The 19666-nt window shown below is 36.8% G+C and overlaps 6 protein-coding genes across 9 annotated transcripts; 4 read left to right on the forward strand and 2 right to left on the reverse strand.

The window, feature by feature from the left end:
• Positions 1-903: 903 nt before the first annotated feature.
• Positions 904-3985, forward strand: LOC108595624 (proactivator polypeptide-like 1). Its single transcript, XM_017980889.1, has 6 exons — positions 904-988; positions 1591-1678; positions 1987-3068; positions 3123-3455; positions 3510-3839; positions 3896-3985. The coding sequence occupies exons 1-6, from the start codon at positions 943-945 to the stop codon at positions 3922-3924; spliced, it is 1908 nt and encodes a 635-aa protein (XP_017836378.1). The 5' UTR covers positions 904-942; the 3' UTR covers positions 3925-3985.
• An 88-nt stretch (positions 3986-4073) lies between these two features.
• On the reverse strand, positions 4074-9987 carry LOC108597143 (pre-mRNA-splicing regulator female-lethal(2)D). 2 transcript variants are annotated; one of them, XM_017983535.1, is made up of 4 exons: positions 9224-9987; positions 6294-6418; positions 5418-5751; positions 4074-5366 (listed from the first exon to the last, which is right to left on the reverse strand). In XM_017983535.1, exons 1-4 carry the CDS (start codon positions 9633-9635, stop codon positions 4537-4539), a joined length of 1701 nt encoding a protein of 566 aa, XP_017839024.1. In that variant the 5' UTR covers positions 9636-9987; the 3' UTR covers positions 4074-4536. The 2 variants fall into 2 exon arrangements, with proteins under 2 accessions (XP_017839024.1, XP_017839026.1); XM_017983537.1 differs by lacking the exon at positions 9224-9987 and adding an exon at positions 6774-7547 and having other exon boundaries at positions 4076-5366.
• Positions 9988-10140: 153 nt separating this feature from the next.
• LOC108597144 (NADH-quinone oxidoreductase subunit B 2) lies at positions 10141-11018 on the forward strand. The gene is made up of 2 exons (XM_017983538.1): positions 10141-10527; positions 10581-11018. The coding sequence occupies exons 1-2, from the start codon at positions 10199-10201 to the stop codon at positions 10921-10923; spliced, it is 672 nt and encodes a 223-aa protein (XP_017839027.1). The 5' UTR covers positions 10141-10198; the 3' UTR covers positions 10924-11018.
• Positions 11019-11227: 209 nt separating this feature from the next.
• Positions 11228-11881, forward strand: LOC108597421. 2 transcript variants are annotated; one of them, XM_017983971.2, is made up of 2 exons: positions 11228-11541; positions 11594-11881. In XM_017983971.2, exons 1-2 carry the CDS (start codon positions 11259-11261, stop codon positions 11782-11784), a joined length of 474 nt encoding a protein of 157 aa, XP_017839460.1. In that variant the 5' UTR covers positions 11228-11258; the 3' UTR covers positions 11785-11881. The 2 variants fall into 2 exon arrangements, with proteins under 2 accessions (XP_017839460.1, XP_017839461.1); XM_017983972.1 differs by having other exon boundaries at positions 11228-11510; positions 11594-11708.
• Positions 11882-12369: 488 nt separating this feature from the next.
• Positions 12370-16466, forward strand: LOC108597422. Of its 2 annotated transcripts, none has more exons than XM_017983974.1 (4): positions 12370-12474; positions 15338-15512; positions 15623-15790; positions 15847-16466. In XM_017983974.1, exons 2-4 carry the CDS (start codon positions 15455-15457, stop codon positions 16083-16085), a joined length of 465 nt encoding a protein of 154 aa, XP_017839463.1. In that variant the 5' UTR covers positions 12370-12474; positions 15338-15454; the 3' UTR covers positions 16086-16466. The 2 variants fall into 2 exon arrangements, with proteins under 2 accessions (XP_017839463.1, XP_017839464.1); XM_017983975.2 differs by lacking the exon at positions 12370-12474 and adding an exon at positions 12653-12945.
• A 1732-nt stretch (positions 16467-18198) lies between these two features.
• LOC108595503 (ervatamin-B) lies at positions 18199-19454 on the reverse strand. The gene is made up of 2 exons (XM_017980756.1): positions 19357-19454; positions 18199-19294 (listed from the first exon to the last, which is right to left on the reverse strand). The coding sequence occupies exons 1-2, from the start codon at positions 19447-19449 to the stop codon at positions 18383-18385; spliced, it is 1005 nt and encodes a 334-aa protein (XP_017836245.1). The 5' UTR covers positions 19450-19454; the 3' UTR covers positions 18199-18382.
• Positions 19455-19666: the final 212 nt, after the last annotated feature.

Consider the following 19666-nt stretch of genomic DNA (forward strand, 5'->3'; position numbering starts at 1 on the left):
CATACATACATACATACCTATAAAACCGATTGATACCTACCATAACCCAAGCGTACCTACATATATGATAAACAAACAACTTTTATTAACTAAAACATATATTAATTATTAAATACGAGCTACGAGCCACAGAACTGAGCAGAAGCAGCCGCGTTTTAGTAAATTAATTAATTGAATCTAATATTCAACTAGCTGAAATTCACCTTCACTCACCATCCCCCTCACTCACCCCTCCCCTACACCAAACAAGCAGCTTTAAGAAATCCTTAGCCACAAATTAATCCCATACATCCTCTTTCTTTTATATAAGTATTACATGTACCTTTTCCTGTGCCATTTCAACTGCTCAGAATTTGTTAATTGTATTTATTATAAATTAAAAAGAAATTACGTCTGTTACGTCAATCGATTCTCTCATTTGTAGCGCTAACTCTAAATTAACTTTAAAGTAAAATTAAACTAACAATTATATTATTAAACGTAGACAGCTTACAAAACATGTGGTAATAACATTTTTAGTACTACTATATTAACAATCATTAACTAGAATGAGCTGAATAAATAAAAACAAACTAATTCCTTTTGTAAACACGGTCACTATCAAAAATCTAACAGCAACAACAATACATTTATGTATTACTTACAAACATATTAATATTAAATAAAAAACCAACAACTTAATTTGTCAAAATGTGCTAAATGAAAACTAAAAACAAACTCGTTTTATTCCATTGTGGTCAAGGGTTTGCAGCCTATTTATAAATGCCAACATTATGCTAACCCCACGGGTCTAACCGCACCGATAAGTCCATAAAATTATTCTTAGCTCCTAAGCATCTATATAAAGCCCGCACTCCTGGGAACTAGATTCAGTTTCTCTTCGAATCTCAAGTGTGCCATACTAATTTTTATTATTTATAACAAACGTGCAGATTATACAAAATGCAACATTTTTGCACTGCAGCTTTCATAGCTGTGTGTTTTTATGGTAAGTGTGCACATTAAAAAAATATATATATATATTTGTGCAATTTAAATGTGAAAAAAAAACTGGTAAACGTAATACATATTTAACTTGAGCGTTCTTTCAATTGTTGCATTTCTTAATTCTTGTGCCTAGGTGGAAACAATCCAACATTTATTTAATCAATATTAAATTAATATATAGCAGTCATATGTAAAAACCATCTTCTATTGGTTTATTTTACAAAAAGTTTGAATTCAAAACATTTGGAGCGCAAACTTAACTTAAACTTTGATTGGTTAATTGTAAATAAATGGAGTTCTTACTATTATTATTCAGGCAAATTATGCACTGCATGTTAAGAAGCCAACAGTCCATATAGAACTTAACTGCTTACTGCCTTCTCTCCCAGCCTCCCACACATGGTGAGTGGTTCAATGCTTTGGTTTTGACTGCATTAAGCGATAGATAAAAAAAATAAATATTTGCAAACAAATAATTTCGCGAATTGGAACACTAAGTACCTAATCCACAAAATAGCATCGATCTCACAAAGGCAAACACTTGAAAATGATTTAATTTTTTAATTACATATGTATTGACTTTTTAACTATTTCTAATTTTAGGCGTTATCGTTGCGGCCTCACCGCTTGCTGAATTTTATGAGCTGGTTAGCAGCGATGAATCAGCCCCATGGCTCAGCATTATGAATATGTAAGTATTTTATAAATAAATGCAAGGTGAAGAACATTTAAAACAGTCGATAAGCCACAAAAGACTTGCATATTAAAAATTAAAATTAATGTAATTACAACCAAGCAAAAAAAGCAAAAAAAAAATGATATTTGTCAAATTATATAGATATATAGCAAGCTACTAAAATTAATATAGCGCGGCGAACTTCGAATTGATTATGATTTTATTTTGATTTGAATTCGATTTGCTTTGAGGTATTAAAAGCATGGACATGCTGGGTTTCCACTACTGGGTCCTGTGTTAATTTATCTTGCATGTGTTTGCAGCCCCGATGATGTGGCATGGGACGCTGAGCAGGCTGAGCATTGCGATGGCTGCAAGGAGCTATCGCTGTCATTGAGGCACAACTTTCAGACAATCGAAAAGGAAGATCTTAGAGAGAAGCTATTTGAGTTATGCGACAAGCTGCCAGGATTAAAATCGCCCTGCCTTGATATAATGATAAACCATTATAATGATGTGTACGCATTTGTAAGCAAAGAGCTGCAGACCAACGACATTTGCCAAAGTAAACAAATTTGTATTAAGCCCGAGGCAACATCAGCTGCTGATGTTAGCTGCAAGCAATGCAGACAGTTGGTCAATAAGCAGTTCAAGCAGCTGTTGCAAGGATATTGCGCCTTGACGCATAATTTCAAAAGAGAGTGTCTAAGCCTGTTGGATGAGTATGCGCATGATATCTACAGCTTGCTGAAGAGCAAAGTGGATGCTCAAGCAGTTTGTATATTCGCTGGTGTCTGTCATAAGCAAGTTGCTGCAGCAGAACTTCCAGAGCTGTCCAATATTGTAGCAGACGATGAATTAGATATGAATGAAGTTAGTGCCACTGCAGACATTTGTTCACTTTGCGAGTTTGAATTAAACATATCCAAATCATTTATTGATACGCCAGCTAAGCGAAACTTTGTGCTGCAAAATCTAAACGAAAGCTGCAGCCTGTTGCCAAAATTTTATGCTCAACACTGCCAGCAAATTGTTAGCAAGTATGGCCCATTGGTTCTGCAATACTTAAGCACACTAACAACCAAAGACACCTGCGAACTGCTGCCCACTTGCCACAAAGCGTCAGCAGCTGACTTTGCCTTAAGCCTCGAGGCAGAGCAACAGCTAAGCGCCAATCCCAAGTGTTCGGCCTGCAAGCAAGTGGTAAAAGTATTGAAGGGGGTAGTGCAACATTCAGCGAATATCGATGTGGCTAAACAGGCATGCAAGAAGCTAAAAGGACTGAAGCACATTTGCACTGAATTGATTAAAAAATCTGCACACAAAATTATTGAAATGCTTAAGTCGCATAAAGTGGAGGGCGAAATTTGCAAAGCCGTTGGCGCCTGCAAACATAAAACGTTTGGTAAGTAAAATAAAAGATTAAAAAATTGCAGCTCTTAAAGAGTTATTATTACAGTTGAACTTGCACTGGAGCAAGCTGAAGATGAAGCTGAAGAGCAAGCCGAGCTTTCACTAGAGCCAGCTACTGAGCTTGAGCTGCCTGCCGCACTTGAAGGCTACAACAAGTGCAAAGTATGTGAAGAATTAGTCAATACGCTTAAATCCATGGCACATGCTAATGAGAATATACAAAACGCTTTGAACCATGTATGCCTTAAGCTAAAAGCTGGCAGACCATGTGCAGTATTGGCCAAAAAATATGGCGCTAAAATTGTCGAACTAATGTCAAGGAACATGGACACGCCAACAATTTGCGCAGCATTAAATGCTTGCCATCACAAATTGCTGAGTAAGTATTAGTTAATAACTATAAATACAGCTAATTACAAAATGCACATTTTAGTGGACTTTGAGCTAGATGAAAGTCAAGCCTTGATTGAGCCAACTTTGCAAATGAATGAACGTGACACTTTCTACCAAAGGCCTGCAACTTCAGAATGTGAAGTGTGCAATGCATTGATGCAGCACTTAAAATATATTGTAGTATTTCCTAAGGAAAACTTAGACATTAAATATGTCATGAGTAAGGCCTGCCAAAGTCTAAAACATTTAAGTAATGAATGTCAACTCATAGTCACTCAGCACGGCGATCAAATTGTGCAACTTTTGAAAAAGAATCAGCCACTCAAATTAATATGCAATGAAATTAAAGTCTGCCAGCCTTATAAATTAGGTAAGTAATAATGCATAGTTAAAAATATTGCTAAAATTATTGCTTATACTACTTAGTTGAGGACGACTATCTGGTTTGGGAATAACAATAATAGCCACAATGTAATTCTTTATATATCATTTTATAACTATATCTATATTCGAAATAAACAAATACAAATTTCAGTCAAATTTTTGTTTTAATATTGTTTTTATGCTTAACAATTTATTTTTAACATAATTTATAATAGTTTTTACAGTTTTCGTATTACAAAAATGCCTTAAGTTTAAAATTTAATGCTAATTTAGCTAGAAGATTTTTTGTTTTCGAACTTTCAGCTTTTTGCAACCGACATTTTCTAATATACATATGTATATCAAAATGTATGAACTTAATGATTTTGTTAAAATGATAACTACACCATATATGTGTATGTATATATATATAGATCAGTGACTTTTACTAGTGTAAATATGCTGCAAGCATGGGCATAAACAAACTGTTAACGTATTTTACAAATGTGTTGCGGGTTTTAATATTAAAGTATATATATGAAAATATAAAGTTAAACACAAGTCTCTCTAATAAATCTCAATTCACAATATAAACGTCAGAAGTCAACGTTGCAATTCATGCAAAAATAATAAAATTATAAAAATATAAAATTTATGAATTAGTTTAGCGCACTTTTTGCAAAAGTTAGCTGCCAAAATTAAACTTAATATTCAACCCCACCACCAACACCGCCGCCGTTCTGCTGCATGCGCACAGATCGGCGACGCGTTAGAATACGCGCTGGCGCTGCGGATTGTGCATCAGCATTGGCCTCCATGTCCACAGGCGTCGCTTGTTCTGCAGTATTTGCTGTTGCCGCAGCTGCTGCTGCCGCCGCTTCTTCGCTAACAATGACCACATTTTCCAGCACCTGCGGCGGCGTTATTGTTGCTGCTGCTGTCGTCGTCGTTGTTGCAGTTATCACCATGCTCTGTTCCTCATCCAGCTGTGAGCTGCGTCTGGTGGCAATGCCACGCAGTTTGGACTTTTTGGGCGGCAGTGTGCGCGGCGTGCTAACCTCACGCATCGCTGGCAACGCGGGCAATTCCTGCACGCCCGTCACCGCAACAACAACTGGTGCACTCTCCTCCTCCTCATAGTTTCGTTTGCGTGCCAGACGCGCTGCCGCATTGTCGGCCGCAGACTGTGCCGCTTCGTTGTTGCTCTGCTCGTTGTTGGCGTCGTGTGTGTGGAACTCAGTGCCGTTCTCTTCTACGCTTTCATTGATGGTATCCAGCTTGTTGAGATTGCTGCTACTATTGCTGTTGTTGTTGCCGTTGTTAACATTGTTAACATTGCCATTTGTTGTTATTGCCGCATTGTCTGTTGCAGTCTTTTGACTGACACCATTATTCGCTTGCTTTAGCTGCACATTTTCCTTCTCGAGCGTTTGTATGCGATCTCTTGTCGTCTTAAGTTCCTGTTGCAAAAACAATATCGTACTCTGCATGCCCTCCACATCCTCATCCAGCTCCTGCAGAAAGTCGTCCAGCTCTGCAAACACAATGATTAATCTAATTTTGATTAAGCGTATAATTCACTTACCTGATTGTGATTTTTTGACCTCCTCGCTGAAGCTTTTTTGCATGGCCAATTCAGTCTCAAGCTTCGCCAGCCGTCCATTTGAAGTCATTTTTCCCAATTCCTCATTTTCTTGGTACAGCAGGCGGCACTTGGCCATCAGACGTTTACCCGTATTCGAGTCGGGTGTGAATTTCCACGCCGACAGCTCATTTTGTGTCTCTTCCAGCTTTGCCTTGGTATTCTTTAGTTCCTTCTTCAGACGCTCAAACAGCAAATTGACAGCAGGATCGAGTAGGGCAGTGCGCAATGCCAAAGCCGTTGGCGCCTGCTGTGCCTTATACTCGGCAATTTGACTCTATCAAAGATATAATTGACAAAAAATTAGTAAATAAACAGCACAATTTCTATAGTCCGGTGTCAATGCTTCATATTAGAGTCTGGTTAGTTAACATTAAAGATAAGTAAAGTCATCTTAAACATATTAACCATATCAATCCCTTGAGCTTAATCTTATGAGAAATATATTCTATACATTTATAAATATAAATTTATATCTGTCTATACATTTTTATATGCTGAGATAAAAGTATATTTTTAAGATAAAGCTCAAAGCTTAATTTAATTTTTCTTTTATTAAACACATTTGTAAAATATCGGTTAAATATCAGTTTTCAAGAACGCTAAATAAAAAAACTAACTTTTAAACAAATAGTATATTGCCAATTAATAAAAATTTAAAGAAAAAGAACGCAACAAAGTGAAATAGACTTAGTAGAGCTAAAATTATCTTATCAAGCGTTAACTGTTGACTTGAAAAAAATCATTTTAGAATAATGAATATAAACTAAGATTCAATACCCATATTAGCGCTAATGAGTGTAATTATTTATTACTCACAACGTAATCTTGAAATTCTTGTTCCTTGTTTGCCAGACGTCGCATAAGAATCTTCTCGCGCCGCATCGCATCCGCGCATTGCATGCCCATGCGTTGTACCTCCAGCTTAAGGTTTTCGATCTCATCTAGAGAAAATGCAGAGAAAGGGAAATACCAAAGTTTGTTAAATTAAGCCAGATGGTCAACTAGGGCAGGACACATGAATGGCGTCTAGGGACGCTGGATCAAAACATTGAGGTAGAGCAGCAAACAGCAAAAGTTCAAGTTGCAAACACATACTCACACACACACACACATAAGATACATCTATATATGCATAATAAGCACACGCACACATATCAAGTTCTGCATTTGATTATATAGTTTATATTGTAGCCACAGACTTTGGTAATTTAGTGTAAATATAAATATTTATTTATATGTTATATATATATTTACAACATTTTGTTTTATTTATTTGAACTTAATACGAAATCATACCAATGCGTTGCAATCATTCGTGTAAGTTCGTGACATTTTTATGGATTGTTGCAGTTGTAGTTGCTGTTGATGTTGCTCTGCTGGTTGTAGCTGCTGCTGTTGTTGTGGCTGCTGCTGCTGTTGCTGCTGCTGCTGTTGTTGTCGTTGATTACGCATTTTCGTTGCCGTAGTTAACGTCGTTGTTATTGTCACAAACATTGCACTTGCACTAATCTTCAATTGCATACGCTTTTGATTTCATTCATGCATTTGCTTTTGCTTTTGCTTTGCTTTGCTTTCATTTTTGCTTTTGCTCTGCTTTTGGGAAAGCAATTTTACTCAACACTCGCCTTTGGGGCTTGCACTTCAATTTGCTTGCTTTTTTATATGCATATGTATATATAAATAATATATAGACTGTGGGATGAGGGGGGTGGTGTTGGATTAGCTATTGGTTGGAGGAGCTTGTGGATATATGGGGGTGGCGGGTGGTAAAACGATTTGAAATTTTTGTTTGGCAAAAACTGAAAAAGATTTTTGATTGAAAAACACTTGCAAAAAACTCGCAACGCACGCACTTTGCTTCTTATTCTGAAGGCAAAAACAACAACAATGCTTAATATTTATTTATTTATATTTCCCTTATTCTTTTTACATTTCGAACACTCTTTTATTGACGCTCTTTGGCGCACTAACTAAGAGAGCCTCAGACACGATTTCTCTCATTCGATTCGATCTCATAAACAAAGTTCATCGACTTTTGTTTTACGTTGTGCACAAAAACACAATCATTTATTTATACAAGTAATTATATTTATTATTTTTCTTTACTGAATCATTATTATTTATGTTTGATTTTTTTTATTATCACAAGCATAACGCGAGTCAAGATCGTGGGTGTGTGTTTATATGGCCTACATTGGTGACGAGGGAAGGAATTAAAGTTCTGAAAAATTCTTTACACGAAGAAAAATAAATATTTACTTTGATAACAAGTCATAAGAATTTGATGCGTAATTAAAAATTCAACTTTCAAGAATGTGATCAAAGTTATTAAAGAAGTTTCGATTTAAAATATGTCCACCTTAATGGGACAATTACTTGTCCAGTCTAAACTAAGTGACATATTTAACAATAACCGAGTTTATTTGATGTTCATTATAACACAGACAGGGAAATAAACAAACACACATACACACTTGACTGTGAGAAGATAACACAAGTGGAATAATTTGGCGCGCATTTGCTTGCGTAGTTTTCATTATTTATACTTTTTATATTATGTGCAAACATTTTAATCATATTTTTTATTTTCTTTAGTAGTATGCATATTATTTGTATATTTTACATAATAATTTGAAGTTCTTTTTATGCACTGCCAGCTTATAACTTAACGACACAGCTTCAAACATGGGAATGTTTATTTTTATATAAATTTTATAATTATGCACTCGCTTTCATAGCTTCAATTTTGTATTATATTTCTGTAAACTTTTGCATTTTAGTTGAACAACGGAAGAGAATATTTTTTGTAAAAGAGACTGAGAAAACTAGCGAGCGTGGGAGAGAGAGAGAGTGAGAGAGAGCGCGCACACGCAGGGGCAGAGACAGAGGTATCAAATTTATACATTTGTTATTCTTTTTTTATTTTTGGGCACGTAGGCAAACGAACAACGTAGACAACAAAACGAACGAAAGTGGTCAACAACGAAAACTGTACACACGACTTGTTGCTTGGTTTACACATTCGAATTGTTCAGATTATAATTATATATAATATATATATTTTATAACACTTAGGGGCTTTATTTTATTGTTCATTACACTATTTGTTTAATTTTATTGCGACTGTTCACTTTGGCACACTATTCAGATTTATTTATTTTGCTTTGCTTTTTATTTGAGACATTTATTTGTTGCTTGATTATTATTTGAATTTTATTTGCACACACAATTTTCGGTTAAACACTTCAGCTGTTGTTTTTGTTGTTAATGAAAATAAATTTTATAATTTGTATAAACAAAAGAGTCTCAAAGAGTGTTCGCTTTAATTTTAAATTCAATTCAAGTTCAACATGCGTATGTATACATGTTTGTATGTTTTTATTTTGCTTTGCGATAAACAAGAAAACAAGGCACACGTGGGAGTTCTTTATTGTTTAGTGTTTTTCATACCATTTTTCATTGCTGCACAAAAAGTCAAACGTTGGCTGTAAAAAACCCTGTAGTAGTTTCTTAAACATAGTGTAAATAATACTTTAAATTTATAAACGAAAATTATAAAAAAAAAAGAAATAAATAACTAAGCAAATTATACAATTTACACACAAATGTACACTGATTTTAGTTTTGTTTGTTGTGTTGGTTCAAGTATATAAATATATATAGCTAATTGTAAGATGTTTAGTATATTTTCTTTTTGCTGTTTTTGCATATTTTTTTTTTTTGTTGTTTAAATAATAATTCAATACCTTCGAGCAAACGACGCTGTTCGGCTATCGCAACAGCTTCCGCAGCAGCGGCATCATGTTGTTGTTGCTGTTGTTGTGGTTGCTGTTGTTGCTGCTGCTGCTCTTGCTCTTGCGGTGTTTGTGTCTCCTGTGTCTGTTTCGATTGATGGTGTTGATGAGGATGATGCTGTTGTTGTTGTTGTTGTTGTTGCTGTGCGATCTCCTCGAAACCAGACGGCGTTGGCGATGCTGGGCCCGAAGGGCCACTGCTTACACCTGTACTCACACTATTAACAGCAGCAGCGGCGGCGACGGCATCGCCAGCGCCGCCACTGTTGATCATATGCATGTTTTGCTCATATTTTGTAGACATTTTGTCGTAACTGTTCATCAAGGGTCTCTGATCGTCCATAGTCATTGCAGCGACACTCATAACTCAGTAATCAAAAATATTTTACAGCGTGCTTAGCTTGCGTCCTTTCGCATGCAGCGATACAATAAAAACACAACTAAAAACTGGCCTGCGGCTGCCTGTTTTGCCAGCGGAGCACCCTTTCTATCTTTCTCTATCGCACGCACGCAATATTATCTTAAGGCGACGCGAAGGTAGCGAAAAATTTTTTCGTTGCAGAACTTGCGTACTTTGCACTTATTTCCAACGTTGATTTTATTGATAACTTGATTTATTGTTCATTAATATGCACTTTTTCAGTAGATTTATGTGGACTTATGCACTTTTAATACTTTATTTTGTATATTTTCACAGAGCCGTCGTTCTCGCTACTTCGATGAAATTGCACAAATGGCGTTGCCGGACTGCCACTTAACTAAATTCAATATGGAGGACGGCATCGATAGAAATGAAACGTGTGCCGATAAGTATCATGCAACAGCTGCGACAGACAGGGCTGCCAATGTTATTTAGAAGCAGACTATATTTGTGTCAGCCCTGGTACCTTTTGCAAATTACATAAAACACAGCGGCGAATAAAAAAAATGTTGCGACAAGTGGCTGGAACGACGTTTGCCAAGCTGCTGCGTGCCACTGGCAGTACCGCCAATGCAACAACTCTACAAGGCACCTTCGGTGGTGCGTTGAGCACAGCGCTGGTGCGCCATCAGCAGACCATGCCTGTGGTGGACTCAAACAATGCGCTGGCCAAGAAGGGATACTCTCCATTTGGCACCAAGCAGAGCAGCATGGCTGAATGGTCGCTGGCACGACTGGATGATCTGCTCAATTGGGGTCGCAAGGGCTCAATTTGGCCATTGACTTTCGGTCTGGCCTGCTGCGCCGTGGAAATGATGCACATTGCTGCGCCACGGTATGAAAAATGGAATAAAAACATTTAATGTACTATAATATTTATAATTCCAGATACGATATGGATCGTTACGGTGTTGTCTTCCGTGCCTCGCCACGTCAGGCTGATGTGATTATTGTGGCTGGCACGCTGACCAACAAAATGGCACCAGCTTTGAGGAAAGTCTACGACCAGATGCCCGAGCCACGTTGGGTCATCTCTATGGGCAGCTGTGCAAACGGCGGAGGATATTACCACTACTCTTACTCAGTTGTGCGTGGCTGCGATCGTATCATACCTGTCGATATCTATGTGCCTGGCTGTCCGCCCACTGCTGAGGCGCTGATGTATGGTGTGCTGCAGCTGCAAAAGAAGGTGAAGCGCATGAAGACTCTGCAGATGTGGTACAGAAAGTAGAGAATTAGTTTTCAATTATAAATAGAAACGAAGAGAAAAGTGTTGAATAAATATTGTACGCATATGTAGTCATCAACTACAATATTTACTGTAAACTCAATGCTATTTTTTTGCTAATAATCCTAATCTTGTCAATATCATCATTTTTATAAGGTCTAACATTTCTTATAAATTCCAAGAGCTCATCTTGTTGTGAACTAGTGACCCCGAGTGTGACTTTTCGAACGACATAGCTATATTAACGCGAAAATGGCTAAATTGTCGGCACTATTTCTAGCTTTACTATGCAGCGCATCACTGGCAGCTAAAAGTTTGTAAATAAACTCAGCTGAGTGATGGAAGATTTGCCAGAAAACTTGCAAGTGATTAAACTGGAGCCTCCTGGCACACCCGAAAAGGCCAATATTAAGGAGCGTCTTAATCTGCATGTTAAGCGACGTCTGCAACAAGAGATGCCCGTTTCCAGTCCTGAAACTCCGCCATATGAAGTAGGTACAATTGCGGGCAACAAGCGCAATAAAAACACATCAACGCAGCCCAAGGAAACACAAAAGCAGCGAAAACCTTATCAGAAACGTATGGATAAGGTAAAGACAGAGACTAACAAGTGCAAAAAAGGTAATTTGCTAAACTTTAATGCGAAATTTATAATTTATAACATTTTTTGCAGCTGAAATTGAATCTTTTGATGAACCTACGGAGCCAGAAACAGAGATAGCAGACGCGAGAAACGTTAGTCGGGAGCGCTGTAAAAACTCAGATATACTCAACGTTGTCCTGAGCAGGAAAAAAAGACAATTAATGCAAGATCCAGAAGTACAATTGTTTTGGTCTAAAATTGTTGATGCTCTAAAAAAGTAACACAGAAAGACCTCGACTTATCGATTACGCTCAGCGTCGGTTTGAAAATCATAGAATTAGTGAATTATTGAACAGTCTATCCAATCATATTACGTATACCTAAAATAAAATAATTTAGAATAAGTATTCTATACAATTTTAAACTATTAGTTATTAGGGGAAAGTGAGGTGTTCTAAAAAGGTGTGTGTATTTACTAACAGATTTAGCTAGAGAATTTCAAAACTAACTTTTTTGTTAATAAATTATAGATGTTTAATTAACAGTTTAATTATCAATTTAAATTAATGAGTATTTAACAATTTAATTGAATGCTGCAATTGAGAGATCTTTTAAAGTTGAACTCTAATCTTGGCGATATCCATAATTTTTAATAAACGTATACAATAACATGTTTGATTATGTTAAGCACAAATGCAATGGAAGCTCAATGAATAACTGACATAGTTAACTTTTACTAGATAAATACCAGACTTTTGAATTTTTGCGCCTATTCTATGGACTACTGATTGGCAGTGTTGCTGAGGGTTGTTATCGACTGGCATCTCTGCTGCAGCAGCGCTCAGAAAGAAATCTAACGTTTTTGGGGTTGCAACGTTTGCGTCGCGTAATCGAAGTGATTTAGCGTCTTAAAATTAAAATAAAATAATAGCGAATAACGAAAAATACAAGTTGCAAGTGTTCATACTAAAGTTAGTACAAAAGAATATGCTAAAAAATTAATAAAGACCGACATAGAATTTGCAAAAGTATTCATTTGAGTTATATTAGATAATACATGAAGGAAGGGCTCGTGTGCCGCGTTTGCTATCGATTTAACTATTTTTTTTTTTCATACTTTTTTTGCGCTCCTTGTGTCCTTTTAGGGCGCACAATCTCGCTCTTTGCTGCCACCCCAGAACCACTCTCGCTCTACTTCGGCTCTCTGCCAGGCGACACGCTTTGACTTTGTGCTTCGTCCTTGCCTTGTACACGAATTTTCGCTCAAAACCGCCCGCCCACTGAGCGTGCCCACTTATCGTCTGCTTTTCGCTTTCGTTCGCTTCCATTTCTATTTGGCAGCAGCCTTCAATAGGCCAATTCTCATTCAATCGAAAGAAATTCGCAACGGCGCCAAGTTGTCAGAGTTATAAATATTTTTGCAGTGTACACTCAACTCTTACGTAAATATCAAATAAAAATTATAACTAAAAAATAAAAGCACGCTTGAAAACAACTAGCAGAGCAACAAAATGAGGAGAGACTACAAAAAGCTTAAGCGTTATATAAGTGGCTTTGAAAAATAGTGAAAAATGTGCAATTACAAAACCGTTGGAAAGCTAAAAACATAAATGCCTTAAATAAATGCCAATATAAGCACATCATAACCATAAACTTGCAGCTTAATAAAATCAAATGCTTTAGCAATAATGTTTATATAATGTAAAAAAAAAACAGAATTATCCAACGAGGTGCATTATACAACACAGGATATACATGAAAATGTATAAATGCTTGCAAGAACCGTTTGCAGTTAGCTGCTGCAGCTTTTAATATGCCACTCGTCACAGATTCTGACATTTGTATAATTTTTTTAATAGCTAAATCGATACTCGAAGCTCTTTGCTGACTTTTGCTTTGCTCTTTTACTAATTGTCTGACTGTTGGTCGTGCTGTTACATAAGCCGCAGCAGCGGCAGCGTCACAACATCAACACACACACTGAAACAGAAAACAACAGGAAGCAGCACAAAAAAAAAAGGAAAACAGAAACAGGCGAAACATTTCCCTTAAGGAAATGCCAAAAGTCTGGATAGGGAGACACATGTCAGCGTAACTGGCAAACTGAAGTAGGTCAGTTATTGAATTTATCCAAGTTGCTGCACCCACACCAACACGGTGTTGCATGCATCATAGCTGGACTTCTGTGGCAACGCACAACGCTCATCAATTGCTGCATAAAATTGAACGGGAATACGCTCAATCAAGATAACTTAATTCTTAGATTGACACTCAACATGCCGAGCATGTCAATAAGCCATAAAGACATGAGTACAACAACAACAGCAATAGAAGCTGCAATAATAACAATACTACAACGACTGTGATTGGCCGACTGACATGACAACGGGCCCCTTAGCTACCTTATTGATTGCCTTTTGACTACGACTACCTTTTGTGCCAGATACCCAAATTTTGAAGCATAAACTAGCGCGCACACACACACACACACACACACGTGGCGTATGCGTAATATGCGCCTTTTGTCATGCACCGATTATATCTAATTTTCAGTGAGTCGCTTTTATGAGTGCACACATGTGTATGTCAAGTAATGCTTTGAACCACAAGCAGGCAGCCAGCAGTTGTGTGCCAGAACTAAACCAGCCATAGGGTTTCCTTCAGTGCAATGCTCTTTGCCTGATTACATATACGTCATGCTGGGCTTGGCTTACTTGCAGTCCAGTTAAAGAGCGTGGCTCAGTGCACTGTCCACAGCGGCACAGTTGGCAGTCGCCTCGCAATTATCTAATTAGCAATATATATACTCAGAAAGAGTTCATGGATTATCAAATACTTCCACTTCCACTTGAAAGTTTTTCTTAGTTACTGAAGATTAGTAAGAATAATTATATAAACATTTTTGCATTCAACATCAAAATACTAGCACATATAAAAATTTGTTCTTAGATCGTCAACTATTTAATGAAATAGGAATAGGCATAGCCCCAGTACAAGTTGAACACTTCACTTAATTTTTTGTGTTTACTTATTCAAGTTTATGATAGGGCGAACAAATATTTAATTCATTTAAACGCTTATTCTCTCATTTCATATGCAGTATGTACGACGGCAGTGACCATATATATAGTGGCTATAAAAAATATAATTCATCCAAACGTTGTTCATATTTTCGTTTGAGATTTAATATGCAAACTCTTGGCAATTCCATATAAACGTAATTTGCGTAACCTAAGTGAGCCATCAGCACGAAATGTTTGGCCCGACAAAACTATTAAAAGCTTATCCACATTCCTAAGACCCCCGACCATTGATTATTCTCGTATGAGAATCTACACCCGCACTGTGGGGAAAATCAATTTTCAAGCAATTGGCTGCTTGTACATACATAAGTACATACATACTATATATAGTAGGTATGTATGTAGCTTATATAGGTGGATGACATGCACTAGTGCAAGGTACAAATACTTTAAAGGCAGACAAGAGCATGGCAACAATCATTGCAATCCAATTAAATGGCCGTTCGAATGCAGCCAGCCGCACTGCTGGCAGTGCCGCTGTTGTTGGTTACATTCCACATATTCCACACAAAGTGGAACGCATGCTAAGCCAACGCGTCATCAAGGCAGTAAGCTTACTCAAACAGCCTCGGCTGCACGCTCTCGCTCTCTCGCTCTTGTGCGCTCTCTCGCAAATTGCAGTTTGCGTTCCATTTGTATTTTCACTTTTTAATGCGTCAGCTGAAATTCGTTCAATGGGCTGCGGAACTTTAAATTTAAGCAACTTTGTGTGTTAGTTAAAATTTAATAAATAATCAAATTTCTTTTTCAGCTAACATGCTAATTTAACACAACGTTAAAGTGTGTAATATATATAAACAAAAAAAAACTTATAAGCATACGAAACCAATTTAAATCCAAGCCGAACAGCTACAAAAACAAATACAAAATGTCACCTTTTATGGACAAAACGCTGTTGTTCTTAGGCCTGCTGTGCTGCATACAAGGTAAGCGCCTCAGTTTATGCAATACAAAAATACCCCACAACCCATAACGAACGTGCCCCTTTGCCATTTGGCATACAAATTGATGCTTATGGATTTTTAATTTCGCTTAGTTTCCACTGCCCTCATGTGCTACGACTGCAACAGTGAGTTTGATCCACGCTGTGGCGATCCATTTGAGCCCTACTCCATTGGCGAGGTGAACTGCAGCAAACAGGAGCCACTGGAGCACCTGAAGGACAAATTCAAGCCCATGCTGTGCCGCAAGACTGTGCAGAAAAGTGAGTGCCAATTGAATTAATTCAATAAGCATTTAGTTCATTATTGTCACCTTTAGTTTATGGCAAAACTCGCATTGTGCGTGGCTGCGGCTATATTCCGGACGAGCGTACCGATCGTGAATGCGTGCGACGTTCGGGCACACATGATGTCTCTGCCACCTACTGCTCATGCACCAAGGATCTGTGCAACGCTGCCACAGCCGTTGGCAACTCACAAATGCTGATGCTGCTGGGCCTCGCCTCCATTTGCACGTTGTTCGTAACCCGACACAGCATAAGAGACATGAGCTCATAAATGAGCACGTCCTGTGGCATTTGAGATCTGCAATGGTGTATTTAGTTATTTCTTTAGTTTTGGTTTACAATAAACTACATTTGGTTGCTCAGTTTATTTAAATTATACATGTGTTCGTAAGCGTAAAGTGTATGATAATGTTACCAAATTTATTTCTTGGGCCTATAATAATACTAATGAGTACCTCTAATAATGTAAAACAATTTGGGGCGGCAAAAACAATTTAAGTGTATTATCTAACATTTTTGTTTAACCGAAACATATAAACAAAAAACTGCCAGTAAATGTCTCCGCCTAATAGAAAAACAACAACCAAAAAAAGTAAATGCCCAAATTTTAAAATGACTTAATTTCTAACAAAACCTAAAGAAAACATTAAAACAAAACTTCTTTTATTTATGTTTTCTTACAGTTGCTTCAGCAATAATACTTTTAACAAATAAAATCCATCAAAAAATACGAATATCTTCATTATTTGTGTGCGCTAAGCATCTTTCAAACAAATACCAAAAATGCGATATTTACATATAATACAGAAAAGAAAACTAAACTACAAATTAAACCAATGAGAGTACATTAATCCTAGAGTTTAGTATTTGCAGTAACTAGGACTCGAAACATCCAAAAAATAAATACAAAAAGTTATATTTCAACTAAATGCAGGCAGAAAACTATTTACAAAATAACAAATTCATGAATAATTAGCAATAATATAAAACTTAAAGAAGAAGATAAGAAATAAAAAAAAAACAAATCATATTTTGTCCATTTTAAGCTTCATATAAATAATTAAAAAATAGACAAATAAAATTTAAAAAAAGCCTACATGAAATTCTTCCTAAAGCATAAACGAAAAATAAAATTCATGCTAAGTTTTGGTTTACACTCCGATTCAAAAAACGTATTTACAAAATACAAGTGCTTTATTTAACAAACTCTTAGGCACAAACATGCATACAGTCCACACAAGAAAAAACAAATAAAAACAATAACAAACACTAGCCAGCACCCTCTTCGAACATTGTGTGTAGACGAGAAATAAATTTTTATTAAACACGTATATATTTACATACATTTTCATATACTTATATCTAATACATACACGATTATTTAGTTAAATTATTATTAAGAATTATATGAACAGCTAAAAAGACAACAACATTGTGAGCATACAAGCATAAATGTAGATAAACTTAACTAATATTAATTTCTAAATGACAAAACAATTGAGCATAAAGAGCAACAACTAGTCGTTGTAACTTATACAAAAATTAATGTTATTAGTTAAACAACTTTGAAGCAAAATTTCAATTTTATTTTAAGCAATAAGTCGTAGCCATCAACAAAAAAAATACACATGCAATAACACAACTCTATGCGGCAGAAATAATAAATAAAATTAAAGAGTATAGCATACGTTCGAGGGCATGCCTAAACGCAAAAGTTTTAAGATGTGCGCCTAAGGCTATGCTATGCAATTCATTCGCTGCCCATAGAGCTTTTGTTTAAAAGTAATACAAAAGGTTTTGAAAACACCAACACATGTTACAAAATACAGCCCGGCATCATATCATTGAGCTTTGCTTTACGAGTAACAAGAGATTCTAAAGTAAACTTTAATAAACAAATCATACACATACACACACACACACAAATACATATAGCTATATATATATATACATGTTATACAGGCAACTCGGCATGCTATAAAATAATACATCAGCTACTGAGATAAAAGTATTAACAAAAAATATATAACTACAAGCATATTAGTACTAAAAAATAAACAATGTTTTCGCATGAAAAGTGAACACCAAATAAAAATTTCAAAACACACAACTAACACACTTTTGATGACAACTAAAGCAAAATAAATAACAGTTGCATAAATAAAAACAAGAAAAAAATATTAAATAATAATAACGTACATTAATTTGTTTTGTCTGCGCTGGCTAAGTCGAAAATATTATAATTTTCAGTTTATAGATTTTGTTTATGAGTTTTCACAACAAATTTAACAAAGAAAAAACTTAATATATATATGCGAAAAAATTATAAAATTAACAATGAAAAGAAAAAACAAAAAATTTAAGACAAAAATTATGTAAACTTGTTAATTTTTAGTATTTAAGTCTGTAAAGCTCCGCTTGTAGATGAAAAATCAATAAATAAACTAAATACAAAACCATTGAATAATATTGAATAAAACGGAACAAGTTATAAACTTTCACAAAACAAAAACAAAAAGCAAATGTTTTTACATTGAATGCCCATAAATATATATATTTCACTAAGCCTTAACCCAAAGTATTGGGAAAGATTGCACGCTTGGCAATTGGATACGCTGCCTTGCGCACAATCCTAATAAAGCCACGCTCGCCCCAGCCCTCGCCAAAGGAATTGAGGCACAACCAGTAGTCCAGATTGCTCTCAGCATCATGTCCGTAGCCAACTACGACTAGAAACTGTGAGGCCTGTGCCTTGGGCGCGGCTGGCACATAGACGCCGCTCTTGTAGTGCTGAAATCCAAATTCTGCCGGATTGTATTCGACTATGATGGGAAAGCCGCTGGCTACATAACGCATGACGTCGGCATCAGTGCTGAGGCGTGCATAGCTGAGCACGCGAATGCCGCCGACAGTGGACGCACTGCCTCTGCACATGCCCTGCGTGCTTTGTGCTGGACTTGCTGCATAATCCGCCTGGGTCAGCAATTGAGCGTTGGGCAGTTGTAGAAAGTCGAAAGCTGTTTGTGGCACTTGAGTGCTGCAGCCAGCGCCCAAGCCGGTGCAATCAATCAAATGTTGCGCCGACATATCAACTGGCGCGAGAGTTCCCAACTGTATGGCATTCATTATCTGCACCGCCTTGGCCACTGCATAGGCCCAGCTGCTGCTGCAAACCAAGCCTTGATCCTGTGCTTGCACTTGCACTTGAAACTCTTCAATTATATTGAATGCTGCTGGAGTTGGACCAGTCGCTGGCATGGGCGTTGCATCATTAGACACTGCGGGGTAGATCGCCTTGGGCAAACGCGCCGCAAAGGCCAGCGTACGTATATCCGAGAACGCATTGAAGTCCACTCTAAAGCTGCTCTTCTGGCGATCTGCCAATTGATTCTGCTGGCCTACCCATTGTCTATGATAGTTGAAATAGTATTTGGCATCATTACGCTCTTTTGTCGTTGCATAAGTTTTCGCAAACAATGTCTGAAAATAATTAATTTAATCAACCAAATGCATACGCCTCGTTGACACTTGAATATGCTTACCTCGTACTGCTCAAAGGTCATTAGGTCCTGCCCATAATTTATCGCATAGACACTTGCGAACAAGCCCACACAGCAAAGCAGCAACTTGAACATCTCGGCAACTGATTCTGGCCAAAAGATGTTACTGCATATATATAGAGAATGGGCTGGCTTTCTACCTGATTAGGCAAGCAAACAAAAGATAATGTTAAAGCTTGATAACTGTCAAAAACAATTATATGTAACCGCAGCTAGATAAAGATCACGCAAATTACTTTTATTAATGAGGCTTACGCTTATTTTAGCACATTTTCTTTTCGGGTGTATAACA

Source organism: Drosophila busckii, chromosome 2R, assembly GCF_011750605.1.
Source record: "Drosophila busckii strain San Diego stock center, stock number 13000-0081.31 chromosome 2R, ASM1175060v1, whole genome shotgun sequence".
Lineage (NCBI taxonomy): Eukaryota > Metazoa > Arthropoda > Insecta > Diptera > Drosophilidae > Drosophila > Drosophila busckii.